The sequence below is a fragment of the Natator depressus genome, chromosome 7 (genome assembly GCF_965152275.1).
Source record: "Natator depressus isolate rNatDep1 chromosome 7, rNatDep2.hap1, whole genome shotgun sequence".
NCBI classification, from domain to species: Eukaryota; Metazoa; Chordata; order Testudines; family Cheloniidae; genus Natator; species Natator depressus.
In genome coordinates, this window is record NC_134240.1 from 105,842,380 (window position 1) to 105,869,258 (window position 26,879).

Consider the following 26,879-nt stretch of genomic DNA (forward strand, 5'->3'; position numbering starts at 1 on the left):
ATAACTTCTTGCACTGTTCCAATTAATCAATCAAAATTATATTCCCTGTGAGCATGGTCTATTCCTTTCCTTATGACTAATACTGGGGAATCCTTCTGGATGTCACTCGTCCATCATACCAGGCTAATGCGCTTTTATTTCATATAGCAGTTAGTCAATTACATAGTTATTGTATGAAGTAAACAGGTTCAGTTATATTGAAATGAAAATTGGCAAAAAATTCCAGCTGTTTTTCTGCAACATTTTTGCAATTTTCTGTGTTCAAAATACACTTACAGGTTTACAGTTTCTTCCAAGTTTAAATGTAAACATGTTTTTAACCTGTAAAACCGCTGACTACAATCCTCTTTTAAGTTAAGAGCAAGCAAATGATCAAAGATGAAGAGACAGTTATTTGTACTAATGACATCCTATCAATGAAATAAAGTTCTGAAAACCCATTTCAGATCATTCTTTGATGTGCATGAGATATTAACTAAGTAACGCACCATTTTATTCACACCTTCATGGTTCAGTGTCCATTGAAAACAGCAGTGGCTATGATGATGAAGTAAAATATCTGTCAGATCACTATAATCTTTACTCAGAGTTCTGCAAATTGGTGTTTTTAATGTGAACTGTTTTCTATTGTTAAGTTGCTACTAAATGTGAGTATGATCATCACCTATGAATAATTCTACCTGCCAAGCATCAAGAGAGTCACTCTTGCTGCATTTACCAAAACTTAAATGGTGCCCAAGCAAATTTGGATGGAATATTCCAAATTCCATCTTTGCTTTTAAACTACTTCTCTCAGGAACTGCTTGCCACCATGAGTTCTACCTATTTGTGGTTGTGGAAAATTCCTGGACATGTGTCTGATTTTGTGAAGTATGCTGTTCACTTACATGTCATTTCATTGCTTTGTATCACTTAAGAGCTTCTCAGCTAACACAGAAGGACAGACAGGCATTTGTAAATAATATAGGGTATGGACATAAAGGGTGAAATTCTGACACCATTAAAATCAATGAGAGTTTTGCCATAGACTTCAGTGGGGCAAGGATCTCACCCAAGGTATCTACTCCTTGTTGTGGAAGTATAAAAAAAAAAAATTTATGTTGCACTGATAGAGTGCTAGACTCTTGACAGACAAGTATAAACACAGAATACCTGCCCCAAAGATCTTTCAGTCTAAAATAAACAACGTATAAACAAAGTAAGGGGAACAAAGAGCAGTGTGACTGCATGATGAAGTGGGACTAGCGTCTTGTGAGTTTCACAATTTCTTTCAATTTATGTTTGGTGTTTATCATTAGTTAGTTTGATGACCTGGCATTTTGGTCATGACCGGGGATTGAACTGGAGACTTCTAGAGCTAAAAGTATCAGCCTCTACAACTTGAGCTAAAGGTCTAATTTTCCGATCTGGGAGTTGTATACAGAATTGTATCCTCTGTGAATCAGGCACATTAGCACTTCTGCTGAAAGGACTAGGATTTATAAGCCCTAGGAAGAAGTGTGCTTTAAAGAAGGAAAGGCATAGAGGATGATAGATTGGATCAGGGAGGAATTTTCAGGCATGGAAGGAGGTCTAGAAGCCAGAATGAAGGAAATTAAAGGGCTAGGTGAGGGACGAATGAAAGGAGATGAGCACAGAGAGGCAGGCAGGAGCTAGATTGTGCAGATTATTGAAGTGAGCACAAGGAGTTTGCATTTGATGTGGAAGACCGTGGGAAGCCTGTAAAAGTGATTTGAAGAGGGACTGGATGTCATCAGAGTGGCAGGCAAGGTAGATGCCTTGAGAGAGAACATTTTGGACAGATTGAAGAAGCCTGAGCTGAGAGTATGGAAAGCACAACAGGGAGGGATGAAGTGGAAAATAATAATTGCCTGGGCCAGGGTCTTGGCAGTGGGGTGTAGACACATGGGTGGATTCTGGAGATATATGGAAACACTGACAGAATCTAGTGATAGCATCAGTGTGAGAGAAGAAGGAAAGAGGGGAATTAAGGATAACACTGAAGTTGTGAGCCTGAAGGACATATGGGATAGTGGAGTTGCCATTTTGCTCAGATTGCTCTGTATATTTCTAGTTGTGCTATCAGTTCATTTTATGAAGTATATTTTTTAAAAGGCACTTGTGAAGGGAAATAGATAAGTAAAAGTAGAACTCAAATTCTAATCCTGGGTCTTCTACTGACTTGCTCTGTAGCTCTGGGCAAGTCCTTTAACCTCACTGTGCTTGTTTCCGTCTGCAAAATGGGGATAATTATTCTTAGCTCACTGCAGTGTGTGGAGACTCTTTGGTTAAAGTGCGTTCTCTGCTTAGTATAGCCGTGTAAGCAGTATTAATAATGGCCTATTCATATACCAAGTGGGCAAGGTATTTATTATTCCTTAGTGCACAGAGTCCTCTGTGCCATGTATTTATATATTCTATAAATGGATAGTGACTTATTGATGTTGAGGAAGAGAGACTCATTTGTGTGTAAAAAGAAGACTTTAATTTGAGTTGTCAGAGTCACCTGTGCCCATATCCACATACCACAGATGCAGAAGTTGGAGTTGATCCATGGCAACCAGATTTCTTTTGAAGGCAAGTTTGTCAATCAGCTGTAAAATGGAATGGTTTCCTAATATGTTAATTTGTTGAAAGCAAACCACAGCACCTTTCTCCCCATTTCTAGACATAGGCAGTCCCCAGGGAGCTGCATCAAGAGGCCAAATCCACCTGATGTCACATCATAGTCTTGGGGATCTTCCCATGTTGAGAGCATCATTACCTCCACCATATCCTCCACCCACCTTAGAACTCTATTCCTGGGCACTAAGCAATTTAGCGAGCTTTGGCACTGTAACTATACTGGCGTTTAATATAGGTGGGAACAAAAGTGCAGTAGCCTGATGTCACAGAGGCAGCAAGGATGTTATGTGTTTTTCATTGGCATTCGCAGGAGAATGTTTTTCTCTCTCTGGATGAATCAGGATGGTTGGGAGCTGCTTTATTTATAATTATTTTTTCATTTAATTGTGTTTGCTGAATATCTGGAACAAATGTGAAATATGTGGCCTGCTAATACTGTACACCTGCCACATGTCATTCAGCCGCATGTGGGCCATGGGCTAAGGATTGATCTCAAGACTCCTGGTCCTTACTGTGATAAAGACCAGGTGTGTTAGTCATACTGATGTGTTCAATCTCTGGCTTGGGATGGGAGCAAGCCATGCCACCCTTCGAGGACCTCCTGCCAGCTGATTGTGAGGATTGGTATTGATGGCAGCATTGAAAGAGAACCTCCATCCAACCCTACCAACAAGATACTGGGTTTCCAGAAAGAACGCCAATACCTGGAGAAAAAAGGTGGACTCAAAACTAAAGACAGAGACAGGGTGGCAACGACACTAGAGATGCCTGAGACGTGAGGAGGTCTGGGGGAGAAAAAACACTATTTTGTTTTTAAATTATCTTGCAACAATGAGATTGAATAACAGTGGGATGCATGCAAGGGAAACGCCATATGTAAGGTGGCATCTTCTCTTTATTTTGTGCAGAAACTATTTTTATCCCACAAATGTAATCTGTGACATTGCTGGTGCCATTTTTGCTTAGCGGTTAGCACTAAGGGCCTCTAACATTATACTGTGAATTCCCGAATGTCTGTTCTGGGTGTCTGTATGCACAAACTGAGGAGCTGTGAATCTAGCCGTACAGCTGGGGAGAGGGGAGAACTAAAACCTGTTTTCATGGGGGGGGAAAAAATCAAAATGCCAAAGTTCCTTTAATTTTGCAGTGTTTGACATTGAGTCATTTTTCATTCCCCCCCTGCAAAATTTTAATGAATTATTTTCAATATTTTTTAATCAAAAATGTTATCAATATGCTTATTGACATTTTTCATTGTCCAAAAACTTGTTTTTAGTAAACCAAAAATGTTGATATCCTTTTTGATATTTTTGATGGTAATTTAGAGAAAAAAACAAACAAACAAAAGCCCTAACAATAAAAGACATTACATTTTCCCTTGTCCCCCCCAAATGAAACATTTAAACAACGCTGACAAGTTGGTTTTTGTAAAAAGGCCCACTGAAATCAATGGCAGTAATTCCGTTGACTTCAGTGAGGTCAGAAATTCACCCCTCTTTTGGTTTTGTTTGTTTGGAAGGGGATTGGTATTTTTTAACTTCACATTTTTTATTTATTTTTTATGTTGTTGTATGCAGCCCTACGCGATCTTATGTGGGAAGTGTTATAAATATAATTATTACTTTAATCAGTTGGGGTATGGCTCTGAATCTGTCTTCACAATAGGATTTCTCTGTGTACTGTTGAGCTCCCAAACTACACTTGCTTAGTGATCCCAGTTGAGCACAAAGTAAATAGAAATTCTTAGAAAATAAAAATATATTCAGGTGTACATAGGGTAAAAATAATAAAAAGGACAACTAAAATGAATGTCAATGTTTCAATAATTCATCATCTTAGAAATGGAAGAGGAAAAATGATGCCAACTAAATTAATAGTGAATGTGTTTAAACACTTAGCACTGTCCAGTTTTCTGCTTGTACAACTGACTCATTCTTATTGGCAATTGAATTAGAGTCAGTGCTTTATTTAGAAGGGAAGATAAACATGTCCAAATGAAGTGTGTGGTTTCATCCACTCTTCATTTTCTTTGGTTATAATGTATTGCCATTGTCCAATAGTTGGGCCAATATTACATCTCCTCCTTTTGCATCTTGTATTCCAATAACAGGTGTCTGCAGATTCTAGCTCCTCCATGAACTCCAACACACCTCTGGTGAGGATAACCACTCGTCTCTCATCAAATGCTGATGCCCCAATGCTGGCAGGTGTCTCAGAGTATGAACTGCCAGAGGATCCAAAATGGGAGTTCTCCAGAGATAAGTAGGTAGACTATTTCCATTAACACCACTTACAGACATCTGAAAATCACTACATGGTACTTTGAAGCGGTTTTCTTTCCAAATCTCTTCAAGGATTACTTTAGCTGTATATATTTTCCCTAATATGGTTAAATGAAAATTCCAAATATCTGAACCCTTGCTAAATGTCAGATTCACTTCTGTTTTATGAATCCAATATTTATAGTTCTGATTTATTCTGAAGTTTTCAGATGTCCCTCAGAGACATTTAGATAATGGTAGTCCACCCTGTAGAAAACTTTAGCAGATCCATATAACTGACTTGTTAGTAGCAAAGGAGTAAATCTTAATTGTGAGTTAGCAATGAGCCAAGAGTTTATACAATCTGGATCAATCATAGACAATATCTCGTTAGCAGTTGTTAAAGTTAATGGGCAATCAGACCCATGGGATTCCTTTCCATTAAACCATGTCTCTTAATCAATGTGGGTAATTAATAAATAGAAAATGTAGTACAACGCTATTGGAGATGATGATCAGTTTTGGCCTATTTGGAACTTTTTCTTTTTTTGAATAAAGCTATTCTGGAAAATCTATTCTTAGCAAAGTAATAAAGCTGAGTATCTGCAAGATGAGCTAGAGCATAGTCTTTACCATAAATATCATCCAGGGTTTAATCTGTATGCGTGAGAGCTATGAAATATTAACACAGGTAAAACCAAAAACATAGAGTAAATTTAGTATTAATTTAAAAAAATCATTAGGTTGGTTTGAGAAAACTTGTTTTTACCATGAACAGTTTCCTTTGTAAGATCAGACTAATAACTGTTGGCTAGAGGAGTTGTAATCATGTATGTTTTGAGAACAGTTATGGAAATTATTTGAATTATGTAGTCGAAACCTGGTGCAATACACTGTAATTGCCACCTGCAATGTTCTGGTCAACAGTGGGGGTCTGTATGAATAATTTTGTCAGCCCTCACCCTGGGGGGATTCCCTGAGTGCGGAACATTTTAGAGTGCTAAACATTTAAAAACCGTTTTCAGCACAAATATAGGTGGAGCTGGTTTGCAATGAAAGGAGGCTATTTAGAGGCATTTTATGAGGTTGTGGGGCAGCAGGCACACAATGGCAGGATTGTTATGCTGGTGCGAGCAGTGCAATAACACATAAATTAACCATTTTCCAATGCAAATGTTTGTTCTCTGCCAAGACCCAAAATTCAATTATAGTTCTGGATAAAACGCAGAATGACCTCAGCATAGCATACCCTGCCCTTCAGTCTTTGTACCTTTTCAAGCTAGTGTGCACACTCAAACAGATCCAAAGCATATTGATACATTTTCACTAGTATTACGGTTCAATTAAAGAACAATATTTAAAGAAAGTCCATCAAATTGTCCCAGCTGGAAATATCTTTCTATTGTTTTCCCTGTTATATCCAAGGAAATAGGTGAGATTTTTAAATCATTTAGCACTGGTCTAATCTATTCCTGTTCACCCCTGTGCTAAAACCTCCTTTTACTTCAGTGGTAACAGATAGAAAGCAATGCTGGGCGCTTTTTTCTGAACATCCCATCCTGTATACCTATTCATATGAAAAAGATGTTACTTCCAAAAGTGGACCCACACAACTTGAATAGCAGTTTTTATAGCCCTGTATGTCGAGGGCCATATTTGGATCAGACATGCCAAACCCGTGAGAAAAATGCAGAAATTTGGCTTGTTTTTGGCTTAACTGGCTTGTGAGTTGCTTGTTGGCTAGTTTTTGGCTTGTTGCTTGTTGTAGTTTGTTGCTGCTTCTTCTTCTTCTTCTTCTTCTTTTTTTTTTTTTTTTGATTGGCTCCCGGCAAGAGGGTGGGGGGGCAAGCAGGGGCAAGGGGGGAAGAGAGTCAGGGGTGCACAGCGGTCCCACCACAGTCCCAAACTGCACGCCGGGGGGATCTAGTCACATAGAGTGTTGGAGTTCTTAGGGATTGGTTTGTTTTGGCCTTGTTTTGAAAAGGGATTAGCTTGACTTTTGGCTTATTGTGAAAGTCGGGGTGCTTATTTACCACGTGAAAGTTGGCAACTGTGATTTGGATCCCATTATTCACACTGAATAGCAGCAGCAAACGCCACAAGTCGTCTCATTGATGCCAATGGGGCTACTTGTGGAATAAAATACTGCTGCATGTGAGTAAAGAGAGCAGAACATGGCCCTGAAGCATTGATTTTGTAGTTCTGTAACTTTGGGTAAACACTGATATTGCCACCGAACTCTCTCAAATCTCATAGTTTTGCAATCTTTGTTTTTATCTATCTATCTATCTATCTATCTATCTATTTATTTATTTATTTGTCCCCCCAAATTTGAGAATGAAATTTCTCTGTTACAGTTTAGTGGGTACTGCCTCCCGGGTGTCCTATCCACATTGCATTTTACACGTGCTGGTGACCTGGGTACTGAATGTTCTTGTTAAAATCTTTTATGGTGAAAGTATTATGATCAAACTTTACTTTCCCCAGCCCCTGCCCCAACTCCCTGGCTGGAGACAGGGGTTGGGAGACTCTCTCATGTGACATCTGGGGCAGGAGAGAGCATACAGCATGGAAATTGTCCCCACAGAGACCATACTGGGACACAGCCCCTAGTGAGAGGGGCTGAAGGAGTGGGAACAGGCATCCTACTGCTGAGGATGGAGAAGGGGAGAACTTTGGGAAGAGGAGGTGCTGCTCCTGAGAGCACTTACACCAGTAACTGGGCAGCCAAGGACAGAGGCTGCCTCTGTGTAAGTGGTGCCAGTGCTCACAAGGGAAGAGCAGAGCCAGGGAGAGCCATCAGCACTGGCAGCTCCTGGCAGTTGTTCAAGGCTTGGAGGCATTTAGAGAGAAGCTTTCTGTATGCTCTCACAGCTGCTTTACAGAAGCAGTTCCTCCCAACCCCCACTCCCTATGGACTAGCTGCTTGGTCGTCACTGGCAGTTTCCCCTTTCCATACCCTCTTGCCTATGTCTTCCTTCCCCTTTCCCATAAGCAGGAAGTTGTCTGGCCACCTCATTGCCCCCAACCTTGGACTCTTTAGTGGGAGAAATGGGGGTTGTGACCCAGTATGCCTGTCTCTGTGCTGCCTACTCCGTTCAGCTCAAGATGTCATGAGAGAGAAACTCGCTGTCCCTACCTGGAAACAGGAAATGGAAAGAGAAAACTGATCTAAAATTAAACTGTTTAGAAGTCATTTTAATGTCTCTGTTGCCTCCAGACTGTGGGTTTATACCACATGAGCCACTGATATTTAAAAGGTCCCAAAGGTGTTGATACCACCTTTAACACAAGAATCATTCCAACTCCAAGTTAACAAGTAGAGTTGAATCCAAACACAGAGCCACACACACAAATAAACTCTTTTCTCATCCCCCTGCACTCTGGCTGGAAAAGAAGAAAATGACCATATTATAGTGATGTGAAAAGTTCAACTGCTGTTGGCCATTCTGAAACACTGCATTTTAGTTGAGCAATTTTTAAGGACTACAGCTTGCGAGCCCTGCAGATCTGACCAGGTAGCCATCATATAGAGTGTTTGTTATTCTACGTAAAGGGAGATTTCAAAAACTGGTTTAGTAACTGTTCTGGCAGTATTGGATGCTCACTGTGGTGTCACTAAAAAAAAACATGCTACAGTGTGCATGAAACCTGGTATGCACCAGGAGTCTCATTTGTTCTTTATGATAAATGATTCATGCTATAGCAAGTTGTTGCAAGCTTTTTATATCTTGCTCTGGAATTTCACTGGCTATATCCCTTCCCCAGATGCTGTGTGCTAATCCTCTGTTTACACCTCTAGGCTGACACTGGGTAAACCCCTTGGAGAAGGTTGCTTTGGGCAAGTTGTCATGGCAGAAGCAGTGGGAATCGACAAAGACAAACCAAAAGAGGCAGTTACTGTGGCAGTGAAGATGCTGAAAGGTAAAGGGGTGTGTGTGTGGGGGGGGAGATGAGGTGGTAATTTTTATCAAGAAAGTTCTTTTGTGGCATCTGAACTCTATCATTATATGGGATCAGAGTTCACATAGTTGACCTCAGCCTTCAGCAGTTTTCAGTATAAATCGGTGCCTTTGACAGCCTATTTATCTTCAGCAATGTGTATTTACAAGCAAATCGAAGTCTTGTTAGAACTGTTCAGTTTTCTTGTCTGTTGGTTTCATTCACAGGAGAGATGATATATATTTAGATATACCCATGATTTTCCATTTCCAGGTAGGCAGGTACATGTTTGTTATAAACTTAGCTATAAGATTAGCTCTCCAAAAAGATGCAACAATTAATTGCTTGAGAGTCCAGTGCAGGTTTTGCAGCGTCTTGGCAATCTCCCCGTATTTTTTGCTTTTTCCTCTAAACAGAATGTTATTGAAGGGGACGGGGAAGGGGGGAGCTGTCCAGCCTGTTTCAAGAGACTGAGACCACTGCTTATCAGGTCACATGACTTTGTCACATGACATGACTTTGTCCTAGAAGCTCACATTTATTCCTAAAGCAGTGTCCTTTAGATGATGTCACGTGATCTGACAAATGGCTAACAACCCAAGTTAAGCTGGCATGCCAGAAAACGTTAGATGAACTTGTTTTCTCTTGTGCAGATGATGCTACGGAAAAAGACTTATCTGACCTGGTGTCAGAGATGGAGATGATGAAAATGATTGGGAAGCACAAAAATATCATCAATCTTCTTGGAGCCTGTACACAGGATGGTGAGTACAAAGCAGAAAGCTAGCCAGTGCTTTCATTCAAACAGGTCTTGAAGTGTCTCATTTATCATAATTTTTCAATAGTTTTAAAGGAAACAGTCATACTGTGATGGGATTTGCAGATATTTCTTTAGCTTAGCAGCAATATTTTAACTTCCATATCTGATTATAAACAGGCTTTGCAGCTGTAATGTTAAGAGGGGATACCGTATAGTGTGAAACCTCTGTAACTTAGCTCTGCTATAGGGAAAAGTGGTTTTTTTTTTTTACAGCAGTTTTACACACTTTATTCTAGGTTTCAGAGTAGCAGCCATGTTAGTCTGTATCTGCAAAAAGAAAAGGAGGACTTGTGGCACCTTAGAGACTAACAAATGTATTTGAGCATAAGCTTTCGTGAGCTACAGCTCACTTCATCGGATACATTCTGATATAGCTGTAGCTCATGAAAGCTTCTGCTCAAATAAATTTGTTAGTCTCTAAGGTGCCACAAGTCCTCCTTTTCTTTTTACACTTTATTCTGACACTCTCAGTCCTGTTTTAGTGAAACTTTTAGTGTGTCATTTGGAAGGGATCGCTTTACTCTGTAAATGTTTTACCACTTTGTTATTACAAGCTAATTAAGAGCTATAAGGAGTCCAGAACTGTGTAAAGGTGACAGGAAAACTAACTTTTTTTTTTTTTTTTTAAAGCGGTGTAATCTTTTGGGGGTTTCATGCAATGTTTGTTCTGCAAATGTATAAAGTGCAGGAGAGAGCATGGTCTGAAAGCAATAAACTCAAGGTTGGGATTTAGGAACTCTGGAGGGCTAATGCTGGCTCTGCCACTGACTTGTGGTGTGGCCGTGGGCAAATCACCTCACAATGTTTCTGCCTCTTTTTCCCTATCTTTAAAATGGTACTTGCCAATTTCGCAGGGGTGCTGTGAAGCTTAGTTAGTGAATGTATGTGTGTACAGTGCTTTGAAGATGGAAAGCACTATATAAGTTTCTGTTAAAAATCATTTTACCCTTTGTCCCTGTTTCAACTCTCATGCTGTCTATTCTGTTTATCTAAAGGTCCGTTGTATGTGATAGTTGAATATGCTTCTAAAGGGAATCTGCGGGAGTATCTGCGAGCACGGCGACCCCCTGGAATGGAATATTCATTTGATATCAACAGGGTACCAGAAGAGCAGATGACATTCAAAGACTTAGTATCATGCACATACCAACTGGCAAGGGGCATGGAGTACTTGGCTTCACAGAAAGTAGGTAGAGATTGGCAAATGCTGCACAAATCTTTCTGGGAATATTTGTCTGATGCTTTAAACTAATTCACTTCAGTTTTAGTCTGACCCCTTTTGTGTTAACTAGAGAATGTATTTACCAGCAGAAATGTTAATGGAGGCCTAGTTCCAGCAGGTTCATGACTCTGTGCACATGATTTCATTTTAATATGTCTCACACATTCATCAATTCTTTTTCTTTTTTTCTTTTTCAGTGCATTCATCGAGATTTAGCAGCAAGAAATGTTTTGGTAACTGAAAATAATGTGATGAAAATAGCAGACTTTGGTTTGGCCAGAGACATCAATAATATAGATTATTATAAAAAGACTACTAATGTAAGTGGATTGCAGTCTTATCTCTGGAACCAGTATTTCTTTCAGTGGGTCATTTAAAGTAGTGTGATTATAATACTAATGGACTTCTTGTACACCAGCCTAACTTTTAATCACTGAAAATAAAATAGTAATCAAAGGCATAAGCATCTCTAATCACTTTTACTAAGCGATGAATGTTATCTGTTTACACAACCTGAGAGAATATATATTACACGATTAATTATGAATGATAACATTCAGTATTGCTTTTCATAGGGCCTGATCCAAAGTCCACGGAATCAATGGAAAGATTCCCATTGTCCTCAATGGGCTTTAGATCAGATCCCAGGGTCTCTGAAAACATTTAGTAAACAGTAAAATGTTTCCTTTTATGGTACCCAAATAATGTACATTATTGTAGATATTTCTGGTTATACTTGCATTGTATTCAGGTTTGTAAACACTTTACTGTGGTGGTAAGTGGGATTGGAGTCAGGAGAATGGGTTTCATTGACCACTCTACTACAGATCTGTGATATGATCTTGAGCAAGGCAGTTAGGTCAAAAAAGTGTCACTGATTTGGGATACCTAATTTGAGATACCTTTTGCCAAGTTTTCAGAGGCCCTGAGCAACCCCAATTCCATTTGAAGTCAATGGAAGCTATGCAAAGTGCTTTGAGATCCACTGATTCAAGTTGCTATATTAGTGCAAAATATTAATATAATATATTACATTAAATGGTTAATTCATAAAAATAAGTTTCTAAGCTACCATCCATTGCACTTTTAAGGGTGAAACTGGGGTTTGTGTGGGCAACTCCATGGTCTTTGTCATGGAGGGAATAGAATCCACCGTCAATCTTGGGGCAAGACATAGCCCCTCTGCAGACTCGTCATTGGAAATATCATAGAGTCATAGAATATCAGGGTTGGAAAGGACCTCAGGAGGTCATCTAGTCCAACCCCCTATTCAAAGCAGGACCAATCCCCAATTTTTGCCCCGATCCCTAAATGGCCCCCTCAAGGATTGAACTGACAACCCTGGGTTTAGCAAGCCAATGCTCAAACCACTGAGCTATCCCTCCAGTCTCTAGTCCTCTGCAGCTCTCCTGTGCCCACCATGCTTGGGTTTGGGCCACTGGAGCAGGATAAATGTGAATCCAGTAGCCCTAACCTCACCTGCCAACTAGTCCCTCTGTGCTGGTCTACTGGTTAAAGAGTTGCTGAAATTCATCTGTTTGCAGAGTGTCCTAGGCGTCAGGCCCTCCCATATGAGGCTACTGACTCTCTCCATCTCTTCCTCCCACTGATAGGCAATGTGGGGGATACGTGGCATGTAAGGGTTCTTTCTGTGGATCCTTAGATCATTTTGTCTTAGCTAATTTTGTCTGAAAAGTTTACATCTATTTATTTGGGCCCGGGGTCTGGAGAATATCAGTCTTTGTTATCTCTGAGAACACCATGTCATTAATCCTTGCTTTTTTATATTACAGTATCGAATATTTTAGAAATCGTATTGCTGAATTTGCCTTGTGAATAACTACAATTTTAATTCAGTGTTACTTATTTCTCACCCACCTCCCCCTCATGTTTCCAGGGCCGGCTGCCGGTAAAGTGGATGGCTCCAGAAGCCCTGTTTGACAGAGTGTACACACATCAAAGTGATGTGTAAGTAACTTTATTTTCTTTAGCCTTTTATTTTATTTTATTGTATTTTATTTTAGTTACAGTTTTGGGAATCTTTATATCTTTTCCTGTTTTCCTTAAATCTTAACTGCATGCTTTCTCTGTTTCACACATTAATAGAAGGAGCAGGCATCGCCCTTGGAAAGTGAGGATTTTATGGTAGACTGCTAACCAATGCTCTGTTACTAATCTGCCTGGCTTCAAAGCACATGAAAGGTGGAGAATGCTAACCTCCTTCTGTCAGTGCGGAAGTTTTCCCCCCTTGAACTTATTTACGGATGTGCAGCTACAAAGCATGTATCTAATTTGCTTGGCTTTGGGAATATTCTGAACTTCCTTCTATTTTTTTTTTAAAAGGAAATAATCCTGAAATTTTCACTTGTTGAAATTTGTGCTAAAAATGGTTTTGATTTAGGTAAAACATACAGTGGGCTTACTTGAAAAGTTCATTCTGCTTTTAGAGTTATTACTGCTTCCAGAAGCATTCCCTATTTTAAGTAGGGGGAATAACTGGAATCAATAATACCTCTAAAACTGGAACAAACTTTTTAAGTTTCCCCACTGTATCTAGCTGACATAACCTTATGGGGTTTGCTCTACTTTCTAGGAAAGTTTTCTAGGATAATCTTAGCACTCCTTATAATTCTGGGATTACAATTTGAAACAAAATAAACTCTTTTATGGTGTAAATATTTACTGTTTTCCAGTGTCTTTGTTTCCTATACTTTGGTTTGATTTAAGCAGAAGAACTCTCTTTTTCTCTCACTTTGGGTCTCAGAATCACAGCGCTAATTGACACTACTCATAACAATTTAAACATTGCTTTTGTTGCATAGTCTTTATACAGTGCTGATGGAAATTGCACATTTCTTTATTTTTATATGAAGAGCTATTAACTCCAAAGGGCTTGATGCTGCACAGCACAGACATGAGAAATTGAACGTATAAACACAAAGTTTAAAAAAAAAAAAAGAAGAAGACGACAGGACGGGAGGAGTTTGATCCTGCACTAATCAGAGCACTTGCATCTGTATATAACCTCTACTTGCATTTACACAGAAGTGTAACAACCATATGCACCATATGAGGAACTGAAGGATTAAGACCAAGATTTGCAAACATAGCTGGTGATTTTTGGGTGCTTTAACTTTTGTGGCATCTGATCCGCAGAAAGTGCTGAGCACCCACCCTGTGAAAATTGGGCCACCTTTAAGGGGTGTCAGGCTGGGCTCCCAAAATCGCTAGTCAATTTTGAATATCCTAGTCAATGTGTAGTCTTTTAAAAAATGTTAATAATGTATGATGTACATTTGGTTTTCATGCAATGTTTTCATTATTTGTAGACAACGCCGTTAACACAAGTTAGTGGTAGCTGATTTAATTTGTTTGAGAGAGAGTTTATATTTAAAATAGAATTAAATTTTAGCAACTTTTTTGAGCAAACTTGCAATAAAAGTTGCCATATGTCTACATATAGTCCTTGCTTTGACAAATATATTTATCTGTCTATATTTTTAGTAGTCTTCAAGTTTGCCAAGGTTCTGGGACCCTAAAAGCCCAGCTCCATAGCTCCTCGGGGTTTCCTGCCTGGTTTCCTACAAAGATTGGCCAAAAGTGACACATTCCTGTGGAACATTTTGTTTTTAATGAATTGGCATTTTCTGAAAGAGAAATGTTCTATCATAACATTTCCAGCCCGCTCTACCATATATGTATTCTATAAATAATTATACTGTTAATTACAATTTCAGTTTTATTTACAATAGCCCTGGAAACTGACAACTTGGGAGTTTGGAGAACATCGAACGGAGGCTTCAATTCAGGGAAACATTTAAGAATGTGGTTAAGACAATCCCTATTCAGCAAAGTCCTTATGCACACGATTAACTCTAAACATGTGCTACGTCCCATTGAAATCAGCAGATGCATAAAGTGGCAAATGCATAAAGTTAATTTCATGCTTAGCTATTTTTCTGAATAAGGATGGACTGCTGAATTGTGGCCAAATTTAGGACCAGATTCTGCCATTGTTTCTCATACTGAGTAGTTCCTTATTTGATTAATCATCTCAGTGAAATGGGAAGTATTCAAGGAGTCAGATTCTACGTAATAAGGCTGGTAGAATCTGACCCTTAAACACAGAACTGCTGCAGAAAATAACAAGGAATCACTGTTCTCTGTCTCTTTCAGGGATATGCCTTTGCTTTTATAGGTAAGATTAATTTAATTATGCTCTGTTTCCTTTTATTCTGTAGTTGGTCATTTGGTGTGTTGATGTGGGAGATCTTCACTTTGGGAGGATCACCCTATCCAGGAATTCCAGTGGAGGAACTTTTTAAGCTGCTTAAAGAAGGGCACAGAATGGATAAGCCTGCCAACTGCACCAATGAACTGTAAGGACCATTATTTACTGAAGTAATACAACACTAGCATGGTCACACAGCTAATACTGATTTGAATCCCATGCAGAATCCAACATTTTCTAAGCTGCTTGACTCTATAAACGGGAGCATTGCGTATAAAAAAGAAATGGTTGAAACATGTTTCCAGGAAATGTGTGATACAGGATAGACATTTACTCACTTAACTTTGGTACTGTTGAAAAACAATTAAAAAAAAAAATCTCAACAAGTCAATCTTTGGTATATTTGTTATTACACTCAGTCCTAGCATATTAAAATCTATTGGCAAACCATTATCTGCATTTGGTAACAGGTATGAATATGACCCCTGACTGTCTTTGCTACACATTTCCCCCTGTTTTGTTCTCTCCACCCTCAAGGTCCTTTATAGTATCCATCATTCCTCCCGCCAAAGAGGAGGAGGTGCAAGAGTCTGTTTGTACCACTTATTAATCACCCAGCAGGATAGAACGCTACAAGCCACTTTTCCTGTTGTCAAGAGCTCAGTGGGCCACTAGGAGGTACACCTACCCTTTGGCCTCCTAGGAAGCCAGAGGCTTGTGGGAGTGCACAGCACAGACACAAGGTCACCCCGTGGCCCCTCAAAATATTCTGAAATTCTGAAGGATATCAGAATGCAAGTTAATGGTACATCCCTGCACATAGCACTTTAGCTCCTGAGTCATAGGCAAAGCCAAGCATAAAATTAACTAGTTCTGGTTGTGTTTTTGAGTATCTGCAGAATGCTGTACAAATGTCCTATATCTGTTAGGGTGCAGTACAAAGTGCAGAGCCGTTTGTAAAGTATAAAGTTCTATAATAATTTAACATGATTGGCCCAGTCTGGATATGAAATAGACCAGATTTTCAGAAGGGCTGAGCACCTGCAATTTCGTTGGCTTCAACTGGCGATGTGGGTGCTCCTCACCTGTGAAAGTGGGGCCGTATATGTCAAATGAATTGTCATGCTTATAGCCAAAATCCATACTTGTCATGGCAAATGTCATGCTCTGCTTGCATGCTGTTTTGTTGAAACCAGTTGATTTGACCTCCAAGCTATACCCCAGGTAATGCCCAAAGTTAGGACATAAAAGGCATTAAATCAGAGGTCCTCAAACCGTGGGGCGTCCCCCCAGGGGGACATGGAGGAACATGCGGGGGGAGTGGCTGGGGACCGGGCCAACCCCCACAGGAGGGGAAGCACCACCTGGCTCCGCTCCTGGCACTGGCTGCTGGCCCAGGGCCCCGCCTGCTGGCCCCAGCTGCTGACCCTGCGCCTGGAACTCCGATCCCAGCCCCCTTACCGTGTCCGAGTCTCCCCCAGCCCCAGAACCGTGGCCCCACTCCTGGCCCCAGCTCGGGAGGGGGGGCATGGACAGGGTAAGTCGGGGGGGGGAGGGGCGCAAGGTAAAAAGTTGGGGGACCACTGCATTAAATTATACTTCTAGTAGAGGAGAGCAATAATTACAATTCACAGAGGCTAAATTCCCTAATTCAGCATAGTATTTAACCATGCGCTCAACTTTAAGCATGTGATTTAGTTCCATTGAAACTGATGGAACTTAAGTGCTTCCCTGAATTTGGGCCTAAATGCTGTGATCTAGATGCTGGGTTTTCACAGTTATTTGCAGTGGTATAAAACTAGAAATGCAAGCTCATTGCTAAGCCCTAATTTAACAGAAGTGAAGTATTGTACAGTGACCACATTAGGGTCCATGGGCTCCTAGGCGCCGCAGTAATACAAATAATAATTGTGAATTAAATGGACAGGCAACAAGGATAAATATGGTTAATTAACCCAATGAAATGCATATTTATACAGCTATATGATGATGAGAGATTGCTGGCATGCAGTGCCTTCGCAGAGACCAACTTTTAAGCAGTTGGTAGAAGACTTGGATCGAATTCTCACTCTCACAACTAATGAGGTAAGTAAAGTATATTCACTTCTTAACCAGCAGATCAGAACATAAAGTTTACAAGATAAATGTAATTTATTAAAATATGAAACTGCTCTATTTCTGTTATAATTCTATTTATCAGTTTTCCACTGGGATCTCACATAGATAAACTATATGGCTTAATGAATCATGTTTTTTCTTCTAGAGGTTTTGATTTATATAACAAAACAAACACACGCATGCGCGCACACACACAATAAAGCGTTTTCCCTTGTCCCTCTGCATATCTCATAATAGTTTCAGCATATCATCCAGGAAAAATGTGTGTATGGGGCGGGGGAGGGATTTATATTTCAACATTACAGTTTGGTGTGAGGGACAGACCTAGAGTTTTATATTCTGAATTTGTCAACTTAGTTTGATTCTCACTTATAGTAATTAAGTCAGAATAAGCAGCCAAAGTAAATGGCAGATTTCAGTTGATCTGTCTAGGTGTTAATTTGCTTCATTGAAATAGCTCTGCTGGGGGTACAAGAACCCAGAGGGGAATATGGAGAAACCATGCAATTCTACAAGGGCAACATCTAGTACCATTCCAGTTGGAAATATACATGACGCTATTTTATTCTTAAAACCTTATTTTCAGAGGTCTGAAAATCTATTAGTTGTAGCAAGCAATGCATTAAGATATACAGATAGGGATCATTTCAGTTCTCTTACCACTAACTCACAGCTACCAAAAGTTTGGTGCTTTGGTTTGGATAAATGCTGCATCCCTAAGAAGAAGAGAGAGGGCTTAAAACCGTCTTTGCACACTCCTGATTCTATGCTGCTCTAGGGGCCCGGAGCTTACAGCGGCCTATTTGTTACTGCAGACTGCCTAGCTAACCTATGGGCAGCCGTGTTGCCCATAATCTCCACAATGCTGTGGCCATGTCCCTTTTCCCTCCCTCCCTCCGCACACCACCTGCACTGGGGCTTGCCAAGGGGTCTTTGGGAGCAATCTTATCACGGTATTCCACAAGGCCAGCTCCAGTAATCTGCCTCAAGCTTGATATGAGGCTTTTAGGCCCCATTACATCACTTTGGCTCTTCTATGTGATATAAAGGGGCTGGAGTGGGGGTGAAGATCTCAGCCCAGATGATTAACTGAATTATGTGAAACTCTTGGATCTGCGAAACTGGGTTAGAAATCTCATGAGAATGCTCTCTCTCCCTCTCTCATATTCTGGTACTTCCTGCTTCCATTTGTGTCAGAAATTTCCAGACCATTCTGGTGCCCTGGAGCTGTTTCCCTAACCTACATGTGTATCCTGTCTTCAAACAGTTACAAAGGCCAGCTTTAAAAAAATTGCTTGTGAAATATGAAGTTATGTTAGATCAAAACTGCAGTCTAGGAACCATTTTGTTGCCTGCTATGTGGGTGTTTGTTTTAAAACCTCCGTTATTGCCCTCATTTTAAAGCTATGACCATAAAGTCCTGACACTTTAAGATATGATTTTGAAGAATCATTTAACGCAAATAATTAAATGAAATATAAAATACTGACTGATAAGATTTGTCTCGTCAGCATGATCATAACTTGTGGTTTAGCAAATGAAGAGATAGCATTAAATGAATACAGCTGCCCTTCAGAAGTTGAAAGAGAAGGAACATTTCAAGGGAAAAAATAACTTTATTCTCCTGCCAAAATTGCCGTTTCTAGCAAAAGTTGCTTAACTCGAACCTTGGATTAAACTGAAATTATTTCCTTTTTGTTATACTGGTCTGGTCATGGCTACTCTAGGACAGTAGTTGTGAATCTTTCCAGACTACTGTACCCCTTTCAGGAGTCTGATTTGTCTTGCGTACCCCCAAGTTTCACCTCACTTAAAAACTACTTGCTTACAAAATCAGACACAAAAATACAAAAATGTCACAGCACACTATTACTGAAAAATTGCTGGCTTTCTTGTTTTTTCTGTATGAAATTTTAGTTTGTACTGACTTCACTCGTGCTTTTTATGTAGCCTGTTGTAAAACTAGGCAAATATCTAGATGAGTTGATGTACCCCTGGAAGACCTCTGCATACTCCCAACGGTACACAGAACCACGGCTCTAGGGGGCAACAACAAAGAAAGAAAGTCGCAGAATATTTAGTGTAGAGAACCCAAATCCAATGAATAAGGTTTTGTTATTTTTCATTTCAGTTCTCATAAGCATGCAAGTGTAGTACATGTCTAAATCTAAATTTAAAACCAGATAGTCAAACTGACCAAAGGAATATAAAAATGGAAGTATCTTTTTCTCCAAATCATTACCATATGCTAGAGAAAAATGGTTCTATTTAGGATGAAAATTTCATTTTTATCATTATAAGCAAAAAGTCCTCTTTTGATGTGGTGAGCGTGTTTATTTCCACTGATGCGGTTAATGCTCATGTTGTTGGAAATGACACGTCTGCCTTAGACTGACTGACTCTTTCTTTCTTTCTCTCTCACTTTCTCTCTCTGATATATAGGCGACAGTCAATTTTGAATGTAGCTGATCTTTCTTAGTATAGAATTGCCTGAACATTTTTTGTCTGTGAAATATACATACTGCATGACAAAGCCAAATCATGTGGCAATTTGCTTTGTCATTTATATAAATAAAATTATTTCTCTCTTCCATTACAGGAATATCTGGACCTCAGTGGACCTCTTGAACAGTATTCACCCAGTTATCCCGACACTAGGAGTTCGTGTTCTTCAGGTGATGACTCTGTTTTTTCTCCTGATCCAATGCCTTATGAACCCTGTCTTCCCAAGTACCAGCACATAAATGGTAGTGTTAAAACATGAAAGGAAAGCATTCTTATTCCTCAGAGGAATAAAGAAAAAAGAATGCCAACCTACCTACCACAAGTAAAGAGCTCTTTTCTCCAGGACCCTAATGTTTCTGTTTGTACATATGAAATATAAGAAGAAGAAAAAATATCTTGGAGGAAGATGGTCAGAACATGTGTAAAGAATTATACAGTTTGGAACTCTTAAGCAATTCCAAAAGAAGGAGAATGTTTATGGGCCATGTATGGATGTACCTCACCATGTCAATTTTCTGGCTCACTGCAAGCTGCAATGGACTTTGTTTGTACCATGGACCAGTTGGACTTAAGGCAAACTCGGGGTCTGCCTTTTTTGTTTATTTTGTAATATTTGGAGAAAATATATGTTGGCACACACTTACAGAGCACAAATGCAGTATATAGGTGCTGGATGTATGTAAATATATTCAAAATATGTATAAATATATATTATATATTTACAATGAATTATTTTTTGTATTGATTTAAAAATGGATGTTCCAATCCACCTAGCAGATTAGTTCTTTTTTTAACAGCTATTTGCTAAATGCTGTTCTTACACAGAATTTCTTAATTTTCACCATTCAAAGGTGGAAAATACTTTGCTTTCAGGGAAAATGGTATATCATTAATTTATTAACTAATTGGTAATGTACAAAACAATTAATCGTTTATAGGGTTGTTTTTTGTAATTTAAATGGCATTTCTAAGCAGGCAGCCCAGAGATCTAGTAGATATATTGCTCAGACTTTCGTAGTTGTCAGATCTTTAAAAAAAGAAATATTTACAGTATATAACTAATTTGGGGAGAATTATGCTTTTGATTTATTTGTGTTTTAAACTTCAGTGCCAGATGATTGTTCTTATCAATATCAAAATTCCCATATTTTAAAAAAATCCTTTAATAAGAAGGTATTCTGTTTTCTGTGTGTCTGGTTTTATAACTATCACTAAAGCATATGTGACACTTGAACAATATTTTCTAAGGCCCAAATAACACAATCATTCTATGGAGGGGAAAAAAAGGAGAGTCTTTAATGGGTTCCTAAAGTAGGGAAAGATATTAACTTGTCTATAACCATAGCAGAATGTACTGCTCTAAAAAGAGCTGAGCTTCCACTCTGCTTTGCTCATGCATCAAATTAACTAGTATTGTCTTCGTTGACTTGATAATGGGTTCCAGATCTTCTGGCCCGATAGTAGCCTTTCAGCTGTTCCTATATTGTAACATAAGTTAAAAAGAGAGAGACAATTTATCATGACAATTTGCCATAGGAATACTACCATCCTTTTAAGGGATTAGTTCATACTGGCTCCAGTATATTTTTCCAAACTATTCCTTGATATCAGGCATAGTTCGCTGGGGTCAGACAAAATATTACTGCATTTCTTTCATTTGTATTTTTTTTTTTAAATATTGTGTTTTTACTTTCAAAACACCCATTCACACTGATATAGCCATGCAATACAAATGCGAATTACACTGATTTACTTATTAAAAATTTGGGAAAAAAGTATTAACATCTGTTAACTTTTGTACTGACAATAAAATGTTTCTACAGATACTAATGTTAACATTACAAAATAAATGTCATGCAGCTTATTTTTTTAATCCTGTGTGTCTTACAAAATGGTTTCCTGTACTTAAAATGATGGGGCTTATCAAGTAATTCTTCTTATTGGCTTTACATTAGATCACATACTTGCAAAACATTCTTTTAGTACAGGGGTTTGTACACCATCTTTCACACATGTAAGCACGAGTCACTTTACTCACCTGAGTAAAATATATATAAGTTTTGGTGTTTGCAGATATTAGTTTGAGCTGAAAATGTTTTGTGTGATTTGCCCAGATAACAAATTGATGCCAAGAAAAATTTGGTTTCTCAAAATATCTTTCTCTGTTTGCTCCAGCCAGTTTGTATCCATTGCTAGTAAGCATTTATATTAATATTTGAATGGTACTATCCTTTGTGTCAAAGGTTGTTGCAAAAGGAAAGAAATTGCCATAAATCTTTCATTTTTGCCCTACATTCCTGCTTTGATATCTTATGCAAAATTTTAGGAATAATCAGAGCTTCTTTCTAACAAATGTAGCATATGGAAAGAAGGTCTGTCTAAATTAGAATTTTGAATTATTTCCATGGCAAGTGATTCCCCCCCCCCCTTTATTAGTTAGACTTTTAAATGTTACCTATCAACCCTAGATTCATATACAAAGCATAAGAGCTAAACCATTTCTGATGCTTCAGTTTAATAAGAAAGGTTTTTGTGCGCTAGGATGGGGAGTTTGCCATAGATGCTGTTTTTTCATAGCCTCTTAAACATTAACTTGTTTTGTGGTGTATGTATGTATAAACCTTCAAACTTTATTTCAGATTCCTTACATTTGTTTAGTATTGCACTAGCACCTAGATGCCTCAATCTTATTGTGCTAGGTACTAGGTATAACCAATAGATGTTCAGTGTTCTAAAGAGCTATTTAGATCCAGGAGGCATCCATTGCCATCCACTGCTATGCTTGCTCCGGTCCCAAAGAATTCATAAAATGTCCAGTAAATATCCAGTTGTGGCAGTTCTGTTTTAAAGAGGCTCTTCTTTGGGGCTATGAGAAGAATCTTTTTTTTTTTTTTAAAAAGAACAGGAGTACTTTTGGCACCTTAGAGACTAACAAATTTATTTGAGCATAAGCTTTCATGGGCTACAGCCCACTTCATCAGATGCACAGAATGGAACATATAGTAAGAAGATATCTATACACACAGAGAACATGAAAAGGTGGAAGTTGCCATACCAACTCTAAGAGGCTAATTAATTAAGATGAGCTATTATCAGCAGGAGAAAAAAAAAACTTTTGTAGTGATAATCAAGATGGCCCATTTCAGACAGTTGACAAGACGGTGTGAGGATACTTAACATGGGGAAATAGATTCAATTTGTGTAACGACCCAGCCACTCTCAGTCTCTATTCAAGCTCAAGTTAATGGTATCTAGTTTGCAAATTAATTCCAGTTCAGCAGTTTCTTGTTGGAGTCTGTTTTTGAAGCTTTTCTGTTGCAAAATTGCCACCTTTAAGTCTGTTACTGAGTGACCAGAGAGGTAGAAGTGTTCTCCTACTGGTTTTTGAATGTTATGATTCCTGATGTCAGATTTGTGTCCATATATTCTTTTGCGCAGAGACTATCTGGTTTGGCCAATGTACATGGCAGAGGGGCATTGCTGGCACATGATGGCATATATCACATTGGTAGATGTGCAGGTGAATGAGCTCCTGGTGGCGTGGCTAATGTGATTAGGTCCTATGATGGTGTCACTTGAATAGATATGTGGACAGAGTTGGCATTGGGCTTTGTTGCAAGGATAGGTTTTGGTGTGTGGCTGCTGGTGAGTATTTGCTTCAGGTTGGGGGGCTGTCTGTAAGCGAGGACTGGTCTGTCTCTATTAGGTCTATTAGATCTATTAGGTCATCTAAACTAGTGCCTGTCAGTACAGGATTGTTCCCTATGGCATATTTGCTGCTGCTTTGTTCATTCTTGCTTTAAATGTCCCAAGGATTTAGGCTTTCACCTCTTACTGTGCAACATTTTCTACAGTTTCATAAATCTCACTGTCGGGACTTTTACCAATTTACAGAATACTTTTCCCCTTTACCTAATTTCATGGCATGAGTTCTATTTAATTCCTTTGTGCTACCCTATTTTTTTCCCATCTCTTGGAGGTAAGTACTGCCCTTGGAGGCAGTCATTTCTGAAGCAGAATGCAGCAGCACAGAAATAATGTGCAACTTGTACACAAGAGGTGAAGAATAGCATATCTAGTTGGAATTGTGGGGGCAGTTTAGGCAGGTAGAATATAAATATTCAAGTTAGAATTTGGTCAGGACACAAGGGCAAGCACCTTTTAATCTTGAAAAAATTGCCACGGCTCTTTCATGAGCAGGTCAGAAATTTGGTTTTACATCTCACCTGAAACATGGGTCCACCACCACTACAATGTGCCCTCACAATAGACTAGAGCATGACTCAAGAAGTTTCATGTACTGAATATCCATCACCACTTGCTGTAGCACCTAATTGTTTTTGGGTTGTCTCCCATCCAAATATTGATTTAGCCCAACCCTGCTTAGCATGTGAGAAGACAGGATTATGGCACAAGATGGGATAGTTGCAGTCTATAAGGAAGTTTCCTTCACTTGTTTTCATATTTACCTCTTGTCTTGTTTTTACCTCACGTCCTTTGTTAGGATGTTACACTTCATACTGGTCAAAATCTAATTTGTGACACTGAATACTCAAAATTATGAATGAAGGTCAAAGATGGGGAAAAGTTTGTCGTCTTGTTCTTTAAAATAATATGAGCAATTGTTCTGGAGATCTTATGGGTTCTAGCATCCATACTTCAGAAAGAGATTTGAAAAAATAGGAAATATTTCAGAAAGGAGTCACAGGAATGATTAAAGTACTGGACAACATGGTCTATAGTGGAAGCAGGGGTGAAAGTAAGCCGGTACGCCCCGGTACAGCGTACCGGTAAGAGCCGGTGTGCCGTACCAGAACTGGCTTTCCGAGAGAGCAATTTAAAGCCCTGGGGTAGCGGCGGTGGCGCTGCGGCGGGGATTTAAAGGGCCCCAGAGCTCCAGCCGCTGCTACTGCCCCGGGGCCCTTTAAATCCCCGCCTGAGCCCTGCTGCCGAGCCCTGGGGTAGCGGCAGCGGGGCTCTGGTGGGGATTTAAAGGGCCCTGGAGCTCCAGCTGCTGCTACCCCCCCCCCCCCCCACCGGGGGCCCTTTAAATTCCGGCCTTAGCCCTGCTGCCCAAGCCCCGGCGTAGCGGCTCTAGCAGGGATTTAAAGGGCCCCGGAGCTCCAGCCGCCGCTACTGCCCCGGGGCCCTTTAAATCCCCACCAGAGCCCTGCTGCCCGAGCCTGGGGTAGGGGTGGGGGGGCTCTGGTGGGGATTTAAAGAGCTCTGGAGCTGCAGCCACCGCTACTGCCCCAGCCCTTTAAATCCCCGCTGGAGCCCTGCTGCCAAAGCCCTGGGGTAGTGGCAGTGGCGGGGCTCTGTTGGGGATTTAAAGGGCCCCAGAGCTCCAGCCTCCGCTACCCTCCCGGGGCCCTTTAAATCCCCGCTTGAGCCCTCCTGCCAAAGCCCTGGGGTAGCGGTGGCGGGGGTCCGGAGGGGATTTAAAGGGCCGGGGCGGTAGTGGCGGCTGGAGCCCCAAGCCGTTTAAATCCCCACCTGAGCCCTGCTGCCCGAGCTCTGGGGTAGGGGTGGGGGGGCTCTGGCGGGGATTTAAAGAGCCCTGGAGCTGCAGCCACCGCTACTGCCCCGGCCCTTTAAATCCCCGCCGGAGCCCTGCTGCCCAAGCCCTGGGGTAGCAGTGGTGGGGCTCCAGCGGGCATTTAAAGGGCCGGGTCAGTAGAGGCGGCTGGAGCCCCAGAGCCCTTTAAATCCCCGATGGAGCCCGGCCACCGCTACCCCAGGGCTCGGGCAGCAGGGCTCAGGTGGGGATTTAAAGGGCTCAGGGCTCCAGCAGCTGCTACCACAGCGGAGCCCCAGGCCCTTTAAAGCTCTGCCAGAGCCCTGAGCCCCGGGGTAGCGGTGGCAGCCGGGAGCCCCCAGGGCTCCTCAGTGATTTAAAGGGCCTGGGGCTCCAATGCAGTAGCGGCAGCTGGAGCCCTGGACCCTTTAAATCGCCCCCGAGCTCTGGAGCTCTGCAGCTGGTAGCTCGGGGGTGATTTAAAGGGCCCTGGGCTCCCAGCCGCCACTACCGCAGCTGGAGCCCTGGCCCTTTAAATCAAATTTTAAAGGGCCCGGGGATTTAAGGCCCTGCTTCTTCCGGTTGAGGCCATGCCCCGTGCTCAGGACTCCAGCGTACCAGTAAGTCCTCTAACTTACTTTCACCCCTGAGTGGAAGAGGCTGTAGAACCTCAATATAGTTAGTTTATACAAGAGAAGGTTAAGAGATGACTTCTATTCTTCTTATGTTCTTCTATTACCTACACAGGGAAGAAATTTCTGAGAGTAAAGCGTTCTTTAACTTAACAGAAAAGGACATAACAAGATCAAATGACTGGAAGCTGAAGCTAGACAAATTCAGATGAGACAGAATGCACACCTTTTTAACAATGAGGGTCACTAATCTTTGAAACGATTTTCTTTGGGATGTGGTGGATTTGCCATCACTTGAAGTCTTTAAATCAAGACTGGATAGATTGCTAAAGGATATGCCATAGCTGAAACAAAAGTTATGAGCTTGGTGCATAAGCTACTGGGTGAGGTTCTAAAGCTTATGTTATGTAGGAGGTTAGACTAGATGATCACAATTGCCCTTTCTATGAAAGGAAAAATCCCTGTCATGAAGAAACTGAATTGCAAAGCTAAATGTTTTTCAGTTGCTCAACTAATTGCAAGTGAATATCAAGCATCTCATCAAATGGACAGCTTTATTGCAAAATTTTGTATATTGCAGATTGAAACTGTTGAAAAAATGTACTGAAACACAAATCTCGGGGGGAGAAGTTCCAGGAACTTTCTTGGTGTTGGTTTCTCTGTTTTTTGTTTTGTTTTTTGTTTTGTTTTTGCTTTGTTTTATGAAGTGTGTGTGGCAATTTTTTTAAAAAAAATCTAGGCTCAAATGTAAAGCTGATTAGGTTACTAGTATCAGAAGAGAAAATAGTAACCAAGATTTTTTAATATAAAGAAACTTCTTATAAAATGGAAATTATATAACTCTAATGAGCTGATTGCTATGAATAATTATTTTTATATGGAAAATGTAATTCCTTCTGAAATAAATTTGTTCTCCTAAAAATATCACATGCAGTTACAACTAACAATTCATGTTAAGAAGGTTTGTTGTTGACCCTGCCTCGCCTATAAATATGGATACAGAGC

At 40.2% G+C, this 26,879-nt stretch overlaps 1 protein-coding gene across 4 annotated transcripts in view; it reads left to right on the plus strand.

Annotated features, from left to right (window-relative positions):
- The window catches only part of FGFR2 (fibroblast growth factor receptor 2), a 119,669-nt gene extending 98,155 nt beyond the window's left edge, over positions 1–21,514 (plus strand). For 2 of the 4 annotated variants that reach the window (XM_074959231.1, XM_074959234.1), the window contains 9 exons: positions 4,736–4,887; positions 8,689–8,810; positions 9,482–9,592; positions 10,644–10,834; positions 11,068–11,190; positions 12,768–12,838; positions 15,112–15,249; positions 17,081–17,186; positions 19,819–21,514. In XM_074959231.1, the coding sequence (XP_074815332.1) occupies positions 4,736–4,887; positions 8,689–8,810; positions 9,482–9,592; positions 10,644–10,834; positions 11,068–11,190; positions 12,768–12,838; positions 15,112–15,249; positions 17,081–17,186; positions 19,819–19,983 (1,179 nt within the window). In that variant the 3' untranslated portion in view covers positions 19,984–21,514. The remainder of the gene's footprint in view (positions 1–4,735; positions 4,888–8,688; positions 8,811–9,481; positions 9,593–10,643; positions 10,835–11,067; positions 11,191–12,767; positions 12,839–15,111; positions 15,250–17,080; positions 17,187–19,818) is intronic. The other 2 variants (XM_074959233.1, XM_074959232.1) reach the window with 1 other exon arrangement.
- Positions 21,515–26,879: the final 5,365 nt, after the last annotated feature.